This window comes from Bombus vosnesenskii, unplaced genomic scaffold (genome assembly GCF_011952255.1).
Source record: "Bombus vosnesenskii isolate JDL3184/JDL3185 unplaced genomic scaffold, Bvos_JDL3184-5_v1.1 scf7180000014105, whole genome shotgun sequence".
NCBI lineage: Eukaryota > Metazoa > Arthropoda > Insecta > Hymenoptera > Apidae > Bombus > Bombus vosnesenskii.
The window spans coordinates 4,932,394-4,944,680 of record NW_022883371.1 but is presented as its reverse complement, the minus strand read 5'-3'; the positions used below and the strand labels follow the sequence as shown (position 1 = coordinate 4,944,680).

The 12,287-nt window shown below is 34.5% G+C and overlaps 2 protein-coding genes across 9 annotated transcripts in view; one reads left to right on the top strand and one right to left on the bottom strand.

Moving 5' to 3' along the window:
* Nucleotides 1-5,410, bottom strand: part of LOC117239683 (cytochrome b5 reductase 4) — a 27,779-nt gene extending 22,369 nt beyond the window's left edge. Inside the window, 3 exon segments of the mRNA XM_033505432.1 lie at nucleotides 988-1,302; nucleotides 5,181-5,310; nucleotides 5,312-5,410. Of these exon segments, the coding sequence (XP_033361323.1) occupies nucleotides 988-1,302; nucleotides 5,181-5,310; nucleotides 5,312-5,410 (544 nt within the window).
* LOC117239684 (fatty-acid amide hydrolase 2) lies at nucleotides 5,391-12,287 on the top strand. Of its 8 annotated transcripts, XM_033505435.1 has the most exons (8): nucleotides 7,012-7,286; nucleotides 7,361-7,412; nucleotides 9,284-9,490; nucleotides 9,654-9,857; nucleotides 9,946-10,473; nucleotides 10,545-10,934; nucleotides 11,454-11,636; nucleotides 11,721-12,287. In XM_033505435.1, the coding sequence occupies exons 3-8, from the start codon at nucleotides 9,284-9,286 to the stop codon at nucleotides 11,817-11,819; spliced, it is 1,611 nt and encodes a 536-aa protein (XP_033361326.1). In that variant the 5' UTR covers nucleotides 7,012-7,286; nucleotides 7,361-7,412; the 3' UTR covers nucleotides 11,820-12,287. The 8 variants fall into 8 exon arrangements, 7 of the variants coding, with proteins under 7 accessions (XP_033361324.1, XP_033361328.1, XP_033361326.1 ...); XR_004494513.1 differs by lacking the exons at nucleotides 7,012-7,286; nucleotides 7,361-7,412; nucleotides 11,721-12,287 and adding exons at nucleotides 5,391-5,529; nucleotides 11,053-11,192 and having other exon boundaries at nucleotides 11,454-11,595; XM_033505433.1 differs by lacking the exons at nucleotides 7,012-7,286; nucleotides 7,361-7,412 and adding an exon at nucleotides 5,391-5,529.

Genomic DNA, 12,287 nt, shown 5'->3' with positions numbered 1-12,287 from the left:
AATCGCAAGCGTGGCTTAAAAGAGAGCAGAATGGTGCAACGATGATCAGCGATGATGGATTTCTTCTAACGAGAACAAAGCACGGAAAACTTTTAACTGTTTGCAGGAGTAAAACAATCTTCGTTTGAAATTTTTCCCAATACTTTTGTACCAATATTAGAAGAAGATATAACAGATTTCAATTTTATATCGAAACACGTTTCATTTCCATTATAATTACTATTACTAAAGAAAAGATATTGAAACTTGCTAAAAATAAATTGGGAACAAAAGAACAAATCTCTCTCTCTCTCTCTCTTTCTCTCTGCATCAAGCACTCAAGAATTTAGATTCCATCAATTTCACGAGATAATAAGGAAGTAATTAACTGCATAAAGGTCCCATTAAGTAAAGCAGAATATTATTTTGTTAAGATACAAGATTGTAGTATTAAAATGGCAGACACATTGCACAGGCTCGCTACATAAATCAAAGCCATGAAAAGGAGTTTCTATGATATAAAAAAAGAATATGCTTCAATTTCTTCAAACTTCATGAAATTATAGGATTGAAGCCAAGTGAAAGATGATACAGAAACGAAGGAGAATAGCAAGCAAATACAATATTACAATAGTCTTTACAATATTAAAAAGCAGATTTATCCAGTTTAAGAATCACATGATAATAATAAGAATAAAAAACCAGACTGCAAAAGGAAATGTTGCATTAACAAAATGCAGATCCAATTCAATCGTTTAAGAAAGGAATTCAATGATGTAAATGAATTAAAAGCAAATTCTAAATGATAAAATAAATTACATTAACACTATAATGATAACACTTCATGAGTTAATTACTTACGTTTGTTGAGCCATTCTATACAATAGATTTTTAACTAAAGTAAAATAAAATAGGACAAAATAAAATAGCTCGCCCATCCAAGTATAAGCAAACAGTTAAAAGCCAAGCTCAAAAGACTATTTCTTCATAATCAACGTATCAGCTCACCCGTAGCCGAGCCAGATGACGATGATTCCGTTTGGTTAACCATCTTCGCTCCCTGCAGTTGCTTCATTTGACCAACACCACTAGGTAACAATGCAGGGTTGTTCGCCATAGAATTTGTCGACGACGAGGGCTTCACGTCGATCTCCTCCATCTTCTCTCGAATATCCTTCGTTTCTGTATCATCTGATTTTCCTTGATTCTTGCTTAGACTCTTCTTCATACTGATCTCTTGGTTATTTGTATTCTTGTTTGAAGAAACAAGTTTGTAGTTTATATCCTCTCCAGCATGGACTGTGTCATAGTATAACGTCGAATCTAAAGAAACAGAGGAAGAAACTGATACAGTGGTTGGCTCGTGTTTGAGGAATGATCTGCTATGAATGAAAGGTGAAGGTGAAGGTTTCTTTTATTAAAGCCGGTTCTACTGGGTTTAATACGATTATTGGATTTCATGCGTTTGTACTGAATGTTTATGTTATGAAGTGATAATTCCTACCGCATTTGTTACATTGCATTTATGCGCCCATTACATTAAAGAATGCAAGAATATAAAAAATAAAGTGACGTACTGTTTAAGAGACGAAAGAAATTTCTATTTAGGTTCGATTTTTGCATGAAAACTGAAATTTATCGATGAGATATTTTATCAAACGTCGAAAACAGTCGTAAAATACTGCTCGCTGACTCAGAACTAATTAATAACAAAAATTACTTTTATATTCATCAACTTCTTCAGAATATAAAATTAATTTCGTGTAACTTTATAGTTAAAAATCAAGCGTAATTAAATCAGCTGTATCAGTCAAATAATTAAAACCAATTATTTTTTTTTTAACAAAAAGATAAAGCATCGTATGAAAAAAGGTGTATTCTATGCCTTTAAACTATAAAAAATAATTGTAAAAATCGTTGCACGCAGAAGAAATAATTGTACACGTGAAATTGGTAATGACATAATGCAAAATCATCCAGATGTTCGTGCGTACAGAAACGTTCAAAATAGAAGGTAACAATGTTGTTTGATGGTAGCACTTTGACTGCCGGAAGTTTCTTCCCGTGTACGGAATCGCTGGACAAATAGAGTTTTGTCACGCTCGCTTAAATTTATCGCGACATTACCTAGCTCGGATGGTATCGTAAAGAGATAATCGTCAGACAAATGTAAAGAGAAATGTAGAAGAATATCTGCGTTGCTTTCTCCTCGCTTTTCACGAATTACAGAAACTTACGATCTTTGACAAATTTTCATCGAAGACTATTTCATTTTCATCAAAATAAATGTCGGAGAAGAGTCAGGAACAGGGTTGTGGGCATTTGATAGACCTCCCTTGGAGTTGGCCATCGTTGTGTTATAACGAAGATACGACCTGATGCTACGAGTATGGACACTACCGATTCGACAATCAACAGCGGTGGTTGGGCACTTGCGATGTTAGTGACGTTGGTCTTAGCTTCGATGACGAATCCACGGTCAACGGGATGAAAGATATACTTACTCTAACTCAAACTCACTGATCGTCAGGTGCTGCTCCCTTCGTCGGTGGGATCTCAAGAAAGAACGAATTTTCGTCCCAATGATGCCACAGAGGAAAACTATGATGGGGTGTGTCTAAGGACACGAGATCATCGGATTCGTCGAGTATAGCCCTCGTTCCGAAAGTAAAGGAAATTGACGTCGCTGTCAATTGGTCAATTTGGGACAAAGATTGTCTGTCCGTTTGGAAAATCTTAATTGCCGGAAAAATCCAGGTTTTATAGCGGGTCCTCGGGCTAACTGGACTTGTGCTGTGTACGTGCCTCAACATCGGGTATTCATTGTCCGAAGGAACCGCTGGAATGTTTTACTGTCAAGTACCTCTATTGGTATTTCTTTTAATGAGGGTCATACTATAACTCCACACCTTTGTTAGGCGAAGCGCCGGTCCCGTTGACCGCGGCTACGTTCGGCGACTGATGGTCGCCTTGAGCCCAAGTTTATTATCACAAATCGCAAACAAGTACAATTGGGCAGAATGAGGGCAAATTGTTTAATTACGACTGTAAACTTTGGTTAAAATTTTACGGATTTTCCCGAAGTTCCAGAGGGAAGACTCCGGTGTCCTTTCATCTCCGACATAAATATATACACACATACATATACAGGTAAACATCTGTTTTAATTATTTCATAAATTATCTTCTATTTCTGGACACGGTATAGGAGTATACAGGCGAAAAAAAAAAGATAAAATCTAAAGAGAATCTCGAAATTAATTTAACTTGAAATTACCTGCTTGTAGCGCATTTGTAAAAATTATAAAATGAAATAGAAACGTTTGAGATATGGAAGCGAGAGAAGTTGTAGACATTTTTATAATTGGGAATTTAATAGGAACAAGAAGCTTGTCATCGAGAAATTAAAGTTCGAAATTACAGCCTTATTGCGTATTGTTAAAAATTCGAAGAAGAGAGAGGAAAGTCGGTGATATTGAAAAAAAAGGGTTCAAAAATTCTTTGATTTGGAAATGTACAATAATACGAATAAAGGACGTGTCACCGAGAAATTAAAATAGGTTTCGGGAGTGCGAACGAAGCACAATACAACGTTGGAATCGGTTCAGTAAACCGATAAACGAAATATATAGCGCGCTATTAAATAAGCCTGTCAGCAAACGTAGAATACGAAAAGATATACGATGACACAAGGTTAAAGACTCAGCACGACGTATTTTAAATAGGTATATAGTTGAAGGTAAAGAAGACAGGAAACTTCGTCGTAATATTCATAATCTATATGTAGCGAATAGTAACTAGAAAAACAAAACAATTAGTCTTGAGACGAAGCAATGAAATGTTGTTTTGTCTAGAGATAAAACATGTGTTAGAATACTAAACAGACTACTAAACGCTGGAGAACTAAACTATATGAAAATATTAAATAGATTAAAAGCTTAAGAAGAAGTTATTATGATTTATAAAAAAGATACATTATCATAATGGTATTCAATTTCTTCAAGCATGACACACAAAGATAATAATCATAACGTTTCAACACAGAATCCAATAATGTGGATTGATTGAAAAAAATGATGTATAAAATATTTTAACGCAACGTTGACTCTTAATTGCGTAAATCAATGGATGAAAAATCATTTGGATATTATAAACAATTAAGGAAACGAATATTTACTTTGTATTAATTAGATATTAATGTAAAAAAAATATGGAATAGAATATTTGCCCTTGTAATCGATGTAAAATAATTTATATTAAACACTAATATTAGAAAGCAATATTAGAAAACTTTACGTTACACGTATCTGCTTTACTAGGAAATTATTAACTACTTAATCACTTGGCAGTGTAAAAATGTTGCCCTTTTTACAATTTAATTAATAACCTTCAAGTTTTACATATGTATAACAAGATACTTCGAATATGCATTGCTTAGTATTAAAAAACATGTGAAACATCCATTTCGAATTATACTATTCTTTTTATAAATATTAAGCTTTTATTGGATAATTACGTTCTGATCCTAATAAATAGTTCACTATTAGAGTTAGTTTTCACAAATACCTCAAAATTGATCTGACAGACTAACAATATAAAAACATTGACAATAAAAGAAAAATCGATGAAAAATACATAAAAGAAACATATGGTGCTTTATTTCGCGATCATGAAAATGAACGTACTTTATCAAAACTAATACACAAAGCTGGCGTGGGTAGAGTTTGAATCACTCTATGTGGAAATATTAATAAAGCTAATCGGTAATCAAACTGAATCGCGTGGGTGGGAGTAAAAGACGAGACGTAGAAACGCAACGGCGACACCCAAATCGTGTTTCGACCTCGAAACTATCTTCGAAATATTCCAACGAATTGTTCAACGTGTTTTAACAATTTCGATCAAAGGAAGAATGGAAAAGATAGATACGCGTAGACGGTGGACGTTTTCGTGAGATAATACCGCGGCGCTTAGCCGCGCGGTCTTGAGCTAACCTCAAAAAGGTGATCGACGATCGTGAGCCGCATGTCACGACAGAAGACGTAGGTGTCCAGTCTTCGCTGCACTATACCGCTACGTCGTTAACTTAGCAGGAGACGTGGCCAATAATAAAATCACCAAGGATAATGAGAGTTCTTTGTCGAGTGATAAGGAAGCAAGTGGACACAAAGTGACATTCACCCTTCGTACACATATACTCACGCGCGCGCACATTGACGCCATGCCCTCTTCCCCACTCTTTCTTGCTCGTTAATGGCGTGCGATCGAGCTGCCATCTGGTGGCTTCTCGTGAATTAATGCTCCGAAATTTTCGGAATACAGTAGTGCCACGTTAACTGACCTGTATTGTACTTCAATAACTGACCATCGATATCCCCACCAGTTGTTGCAACTGGTTTCGTCGAACGATTCGAATTTTCCGCTACATGCATACGTTTGAAACTATTTGAAGTATTTCTGGAGCACGTTACTACATATATACCAGAGTCCCTTTCAGGATCGTGACATGTCAAAGTGGAGACGCCTCTTCGTGTGTTTTAATAATATACAGGTTAATATAGGTTAAATTTTTATAAACACATTGTTAACGGTATAATGTGAAATAAATTTTAGTTTTCGCATAGTTTTAGAAAATATGTCAATGTTTATGAAATGAAAAATTCATTCGATTAACATCTCCTATTTTTAAAATTTCGATTCACGTCTCCCGTCAACAATGTGTTAATACGGCAATTATATTTAAGTGGGAGTTAAGAGGGATTTTATACATCGTAAAGATTGTAAGTATAATGACAATTTTCAAATAAGTTTTATAGTCTAAAATTTGAGGTGTTTCTATAAAATCTATACGGTTCTGGGCGCGGCTGGATACAGCTCCTTAATTGTACTACATTGTTTCTACCTAGTACATGTATATCAAGTAAGTAAACAAATGTCTTTGGTGTCCGTATCTGTTTTCATAACCAACAGAGAAGGTTTCTCGGAATTTTTAAGAAATGCACCTGTCTCGGTAACTAGCCACATTATATCCCGACTCATGGTCCTTTAACGAAGCTAGACTGTGTACACTGAACATATTTTTATTGAAATTTTAGAATGAAAGATACAGAAATGAATGAAGAAGATCAAAAATAGAGAATAAATGAACAGATAAAATGAGAGAAATATCGCATAAGATAGTTGTAACTAACATTTAATGTAACGTGTAACTAAATATGTATCTTTGCAATTTGTATTGAAAATGTATACGTACATGTTTAAAACTAAAACTAAAACGTTTAAAACCGCATGGCAAAAATCAAGCACAAATAAACATTTAAAATCGCCTATCGGTGTAAAATTAACAGCGTCAATTACAGACGTCTTATTAATCCAATAAATAGAGAGCATTAAAACAACTTACATAAGGATAACGAAGACGTATTACATAAAATGGACAAGAACATTGTCAACTTAATATATCTCTATATATATAATTAGTATTCGATCTTATTGTCATATAAATACTTTTTTGATAAATTTATATAATAAATCTAATACACATATGAATCTAGATAAGATAGTATATTCTTTTAGCATGATATAATAACATTAGATTTTTTAATACTGTAATCGTAATCTATAATGGAACATACTGAAAGGTTATCAAATTGATAATAAAAACATCTTATCGACTAATAAAATCTGTCTATAGAAATTGCGATACTGTATAAAGTTAATTTAACATTATAATCTTCGTAAATCCAACCTTATACAATATAAAATAGTGAAATTTCCACGGAAGTTGTAACGTTATATAGAATTAGTTTAACATTATAATATAATTGACGATTTGTCATAATTCTAGACTTGCGATACGAAATGCTGAAATGTTACTAAATCAATAATACAAAAATTCGGGTTTTGAGGGGCTATTGAAACGTAATATCAACACAGAGCGTATCTCGCGAAGTTATGAACATCATATCGTAACAGTAATCTATCCATCGCTGCTAGGCAGCCATCTTACAAGTGTATCCCCGACCCGTTAAATATTTCTCCGATGCATAAAAGTAAGTCCCAGGCCGGCAAGCAACTATAGCGTTTGCGCGGATCTCGTATAATCAGAACCGGTGAAGGTATAAGTGGTGTCAGTCGACTACGAGCGTTGGGGAAAGCGACGTCATACGAGACGCGGTATTGCACTGTCGATAAGTCGTGACTTAAATCAGCTTAATTTTCGTAAAGTGTCATATGATACTGAATTACACATTAATATACAACGAGTAATTCCAGCTGACTCGTCAAATAAAGTATAATAGCAGAATAGTAAGTAAACGTATCAATTAGCCGCGTACATTCTATAGCCCAACTATTAATCATCAATTTATACGTTGAAATAGCGAAACAGTTTCCTACAGTCGATCTCACGCGAGCCTTCGTAACTTTCGTCGAGTACGTGCAACGAAAAAATCTATTTAATAAAATTCATAAACGAGCTATGCGGAAGTCAAACTGATCGACTCCCATCGAAGGTAAAATCATTTTGTATTTCTGAAAACATCGAACAAATTATAAATTGTATATTCTAGTACTAAAACGAAGAATTTTTCAGAAAGCGCGGTCGATCAATTTGACTTCTAAGTCACAGAAATAATCTATCGCTGGAACGCTCGCAGAGACTCAACCACCGTTACGCGAGTAACTTCGTGACTATGCTCGGCTAGCCTATTACAAACGAACCCATTTGACGAATCATTCTGATTGATAACACCTCTAAAAGTCAGTTTTCACATATTGCTTGTTAACGGAATGGAAGCGGAATTGCGCTTACGGCATGCGAACGACTTCAAGAAGAAGTTTCGATGGAAAACGCTTAAAATTGGCGTAGCCAACCGGCCTGAAATGCGGCGCGAGTTGATTTCCGGCCCGACGGATACTGTCAAACTCTCATGGCTTGGTAGCTGAGTAGCCTTGATGCGTAACACCTCAATTACATCATTATCGAGTCTGTCAGCGCGCTAAAATTATTGCGTCGCCGGCATTCGTTCACTTTCAACGAATTTGTTCAAATGTGCGTCGCGTACTCGCGTAGATACGTTTAGTGTTCGTCCCTTAAGGCGTCCGTGTACGCCCGATTAATCGATAAACTGACCGGCGTTTCCCATAAAAGCGGCAAGCTGACACAGTGAGATAATTGCACAAGGTCAGTCCATTAATCAACATTGACATAATGGTACATAAACACAGAGAAAGATAACGATCCTGGTGTTTAGACTGACAACGTGATTCTTATCAGAAGGGATAATAATAAAATAATCCTTGCTACACGATTCAAGCCAAATTGTCTAAAGCCTTCTTTGATGACTCTGACGGATTGAAATGAATTAATTGTACATATACGCAATTATAAGTTGTCCCGCCCTGTATTAAATTACACGCTGTTGAAGCATTATTAACGCGACGCTACGATCTCTTTCAATGACCATTAAACGGCGTAATGATAGCGACGTTTATATAATTTATAGTAATTTACTCGATGTTTTTTATGTGAAATATGATAAAGAAAACGTGCGATGGACTAGTAGCGATTGTGCTAAAAGTCGTTCAATCGTTTTCTTTTCTCCTTGAATTCTTCGGAAATTTCATGTAATATCGTGTAAAGATATTTTAACAAAACAATTTTTTATTGCCTCGAAGCAAGGACATTTGGTGTTGCAATTTCCGATCGTAAAATATTTCCATCAGTATTTGCAGTATGATTTTATTGAGAATGTCTGTTTCTTATTTAAATGTTCTTTTTATCTTCTCTTCTCTATGTCTGTTTATGCAAATATTCAAACAGGCCAGTTAGCGCAAAAATAACGTAATTCTCAAAAATAAGCATGTAACATAGAACGATATAAGCAAAAGATGAAAATGGAATCTGTTGTTCTCGAAATGATATAATTTTTAAATTTAGAGTTTTCGTCTGCAAAAATAGATAAAGTATTCTGGCATGTTCTTTCATATTTAATGTGATTTAATTATAAATAATTATACATAATCATATGAATGATGCGATATAAATATTTAATAGTTTTCACTATTTAATAGTTCTCTGTAATATTTATTGTAATTTTTATTTGCCATTATAATTTTTTCTCTGCGCCGCAGACGCAGAATTAATCTGATAACTTGTAACAAATTACATGATCTTTTATATTTATCTTCTGTTATCTATTACGTTTTACGAGCTTCACTCGCAATTAAATAAAGTAATATTTCTATTTTTTATAGTATAACGATAGTAATTGACATAAAGTATTTACGTTTTTCCTAGATAGATGTCAACTAAACACAAAGATCAGGGGAAAATGCAGCCTAAAGGACAAATATTGAATGCAATTCATCGACTAATTGAATTCATTGGCAAATGGATATATACCTTCGTTGCATTCTTGAAGGGTCCTGCAGAGTCTCAACCTCCTATAAAGGATCTAACGCTTTTACACAGTGCAACTACTTTAGCATTAAAAATTCGAAATAAACAGGTAAATTCATTGTGTTCTTCCAATCCAAATCAAATCTGTTTGCAAATGACTGTAAGATAAGTTCTAGACACTTGTAAAATAATAAATTAAAATGATCGCAATCTCTGTTTATTTATTAATAAGTGTTTATATACAAATTACAAGTGAGCACATATGATTACAGTTAACTTCACAAGAAGTGGTACAATCATACATAGATAGGATAAAAGAAATTCAACCAATATTAAATTGTGTAGTGGAAGATCGCTTTGAGGACGCCCTCAAAGAAGCAAAACTGTGTGATGATCTTTTGAAATCTGAGAATGCTCCATCTCCTCAAGTATTAGCTGAAGAAAAACCCTTCTTTGGAGTGCCTTTCACAACAAAGGTAAATCTTACTTCATGAAGTATGCAATGGACATCTTACGATGGTTTTATATGTATATTAAAACAAATGTAAATTTTTTTGATTACAGGACTGTATTGCAATTGCTGGAATGAAACAGACAGCTGGTTTAACCATTCGTAAGAACGTTGTTTCTGAACATGACGCAGAAGTGGTTAGGTTAATGAGGGCTGCTGGAGCCATCCCTCTGGCAACAACGAACGTGTCAGAATTAGCCATGTGGTGGGAAACTTCTAACTGTTTATATGGAACTACAAAAAATCCTTATAATACGAGACATATTGTCGGAGGTTCCTCCGGTGGTGAAGGTTGTATACAAGCTGCAGCTGGTTCGCCACTAGGAATAGGATCAGATATTGGTGGTTCTATTCGTATACCGAGCTACTTCAATGGACTTTTCGGGCACAAACCTTCTACTGGAATGGTTTCGAACGATGGCCAATACCCGAGTGCACAAAGCGAAGACCAAAACAGATTGCTATCTATTGGCCCTATGTGCAGATACGCACAAGATTTACTGCCTACTTTGAAGATTCTTGCGGACAAGAACGCAGATATGTTGCATTTGAACGAAAAAGTAGACATTTCGAAGCTTAAGGTACGGATAGAATATTTATATTATAATCATTGGTCGTATGTAGTATGTGATAAGTATTTATTTCAATTTAGTTTTATTATATGGAAGACGACGGTGGTCAATACTTCACGTCTCCAGTTGAGTCAGAGATAAGAGAAGCCATGAGAAAGGTAGTTCAATATCTAGAGAAAGCTCATAAAATTAAAGCGACTAAGATCCACATAAAAAAAATGAAAAAAAGCATCGCTCTCTGGATGGCCAATATGAGTTGTAAAGACGAAAAAGATTTTACGTATGAATTGTCGAACAGAGTGGGTCATATAAATTTATGGTGGGAATTTTTGAAATGGACACTATTCCTGAGTAATCATACATTGATAGCTCTTCTTACTGCCACGTTTGAAAGATTTGCCGTGAAGCATGGAAGCGATAAACACACGAAATTCATACAAGAAAGTAAAGAACTTTATCGAGAATTTCAGGTATGATCTCGTAATGAATTATTGATATTTATGAATTATATCAATGATCTCTTATCTTTTATAAACTACTGATGCAATATGATGTACATTCACAAGTGCCTGTAATGTAACTCATCAGGATTGGAATTGGCTCCTACCTTCTTCGTCTTCCTTTCTTACTATTGCGTTACGGAACAATACTATTTATTAAAATGGACGTGATTTCTTTCTCGAGTATTTCGTGCGAACTGGTCAGACTATACTAGTTTGTCTTTCACGGTATCACGAGTTATTTCTAATAAGTAGAAGAAAGATATTGCTCTGCATGCAGAATGAAATTTTTTCCATCCAATTATTAAAGATCTCTATTATTTTTGTAAATATCTTTTCATCTTGTAGTTGTATTCACGCGACGAGAAAACGACTGACTAAAGTTGAAGCATGTATCCAGAAATATCCGAACTTTTATCTTTTTCCTAAATCAATACCATTACTATGCTTATTGTTAATATTTATTTCTAATCAATTTTCTTCGAATAGGATATTTTAGGTGAAGACGGTGTGTTCCTATACCCAACGCATCCAACTGCGGCACCAATGCACTACGAACCGTTGATTAAACCATTCAATTTTTCATACACTGGAATTATTAATGTTTTGGGCTTACCTGCTACTGCGTGTCCTTTAGGTTTGAACAAACAAGGACTTCCTATTGGTATACAGGTATAAGCTCTGGACTATTAGTATTAATGAAACTAGAATGGTAAAATAAGAATTTTAGTATCATATGTAAATTGTATCTTACAGGTTGTTAGTGGCCTACATCAAGATCGTTTAACCATAGCCGTTTGTGAAGAACTAGAACGGGGTTTTGGAGGTTGGGTACCTCCAACTATTGTAGCTTGATACGATACGTGTCGCTTAGACAATAATCCTGTGCGTAATACGATGCATAAAGTTTCTTTTTACCATGCCCTGTCATCATCATTTTTCGAGAACTAACTTACACCTGATTAATCGATACCAGCCAATTACTAAGGTAAAGTACAAACATTTATCCAAAACGCAGATCTTTCAAATACTTCGAAAAAAACTGAGAAAGGACTGAGAAGGAACTGAGACGAAGCTGAGAATTCTTACGAGTATACATAATATAATAAATACTGAATTTTTTTTTTATCGGTTTGTGTAACCGATTATAAACTAAGTCTCGCCGAATACGCAAAATTGTGCGTAATAAATATATACTATATGAATATATGAGATGTGCGTATATTTATATTTATAAATTGATGTTAAAAAATTCATTTTTCTAACAAAAATCATGTTGAAGGAAGTAATAACATTTGTATATAAGTAAACTACTACACTGTA

Excerpts from the sequence above, each read along its gene's own strand:
- LOC117239684 (XM_033505433.1), top strand. The coding sequence starts at position 5,485 with ATGTCAAAGTGGAGACGCCTCTTCGTGTGTTTTAATAATATACAG. Across the intron at positions 5,530-9,283 it reads TGTGTTTTAATAATATACAG|ATGTCAACTAAACACAAAGA; the intron begins GTTAATATAGGT and ends TTTCCTAGATAG. Across the intron at positions 9,491-9,653 it reads TAAAAATTCGAAATAAACAG|TTAACTTCACAAGAAGTGGT; the intron begins GTAAATTCATTG and ends ATATGATTACAG.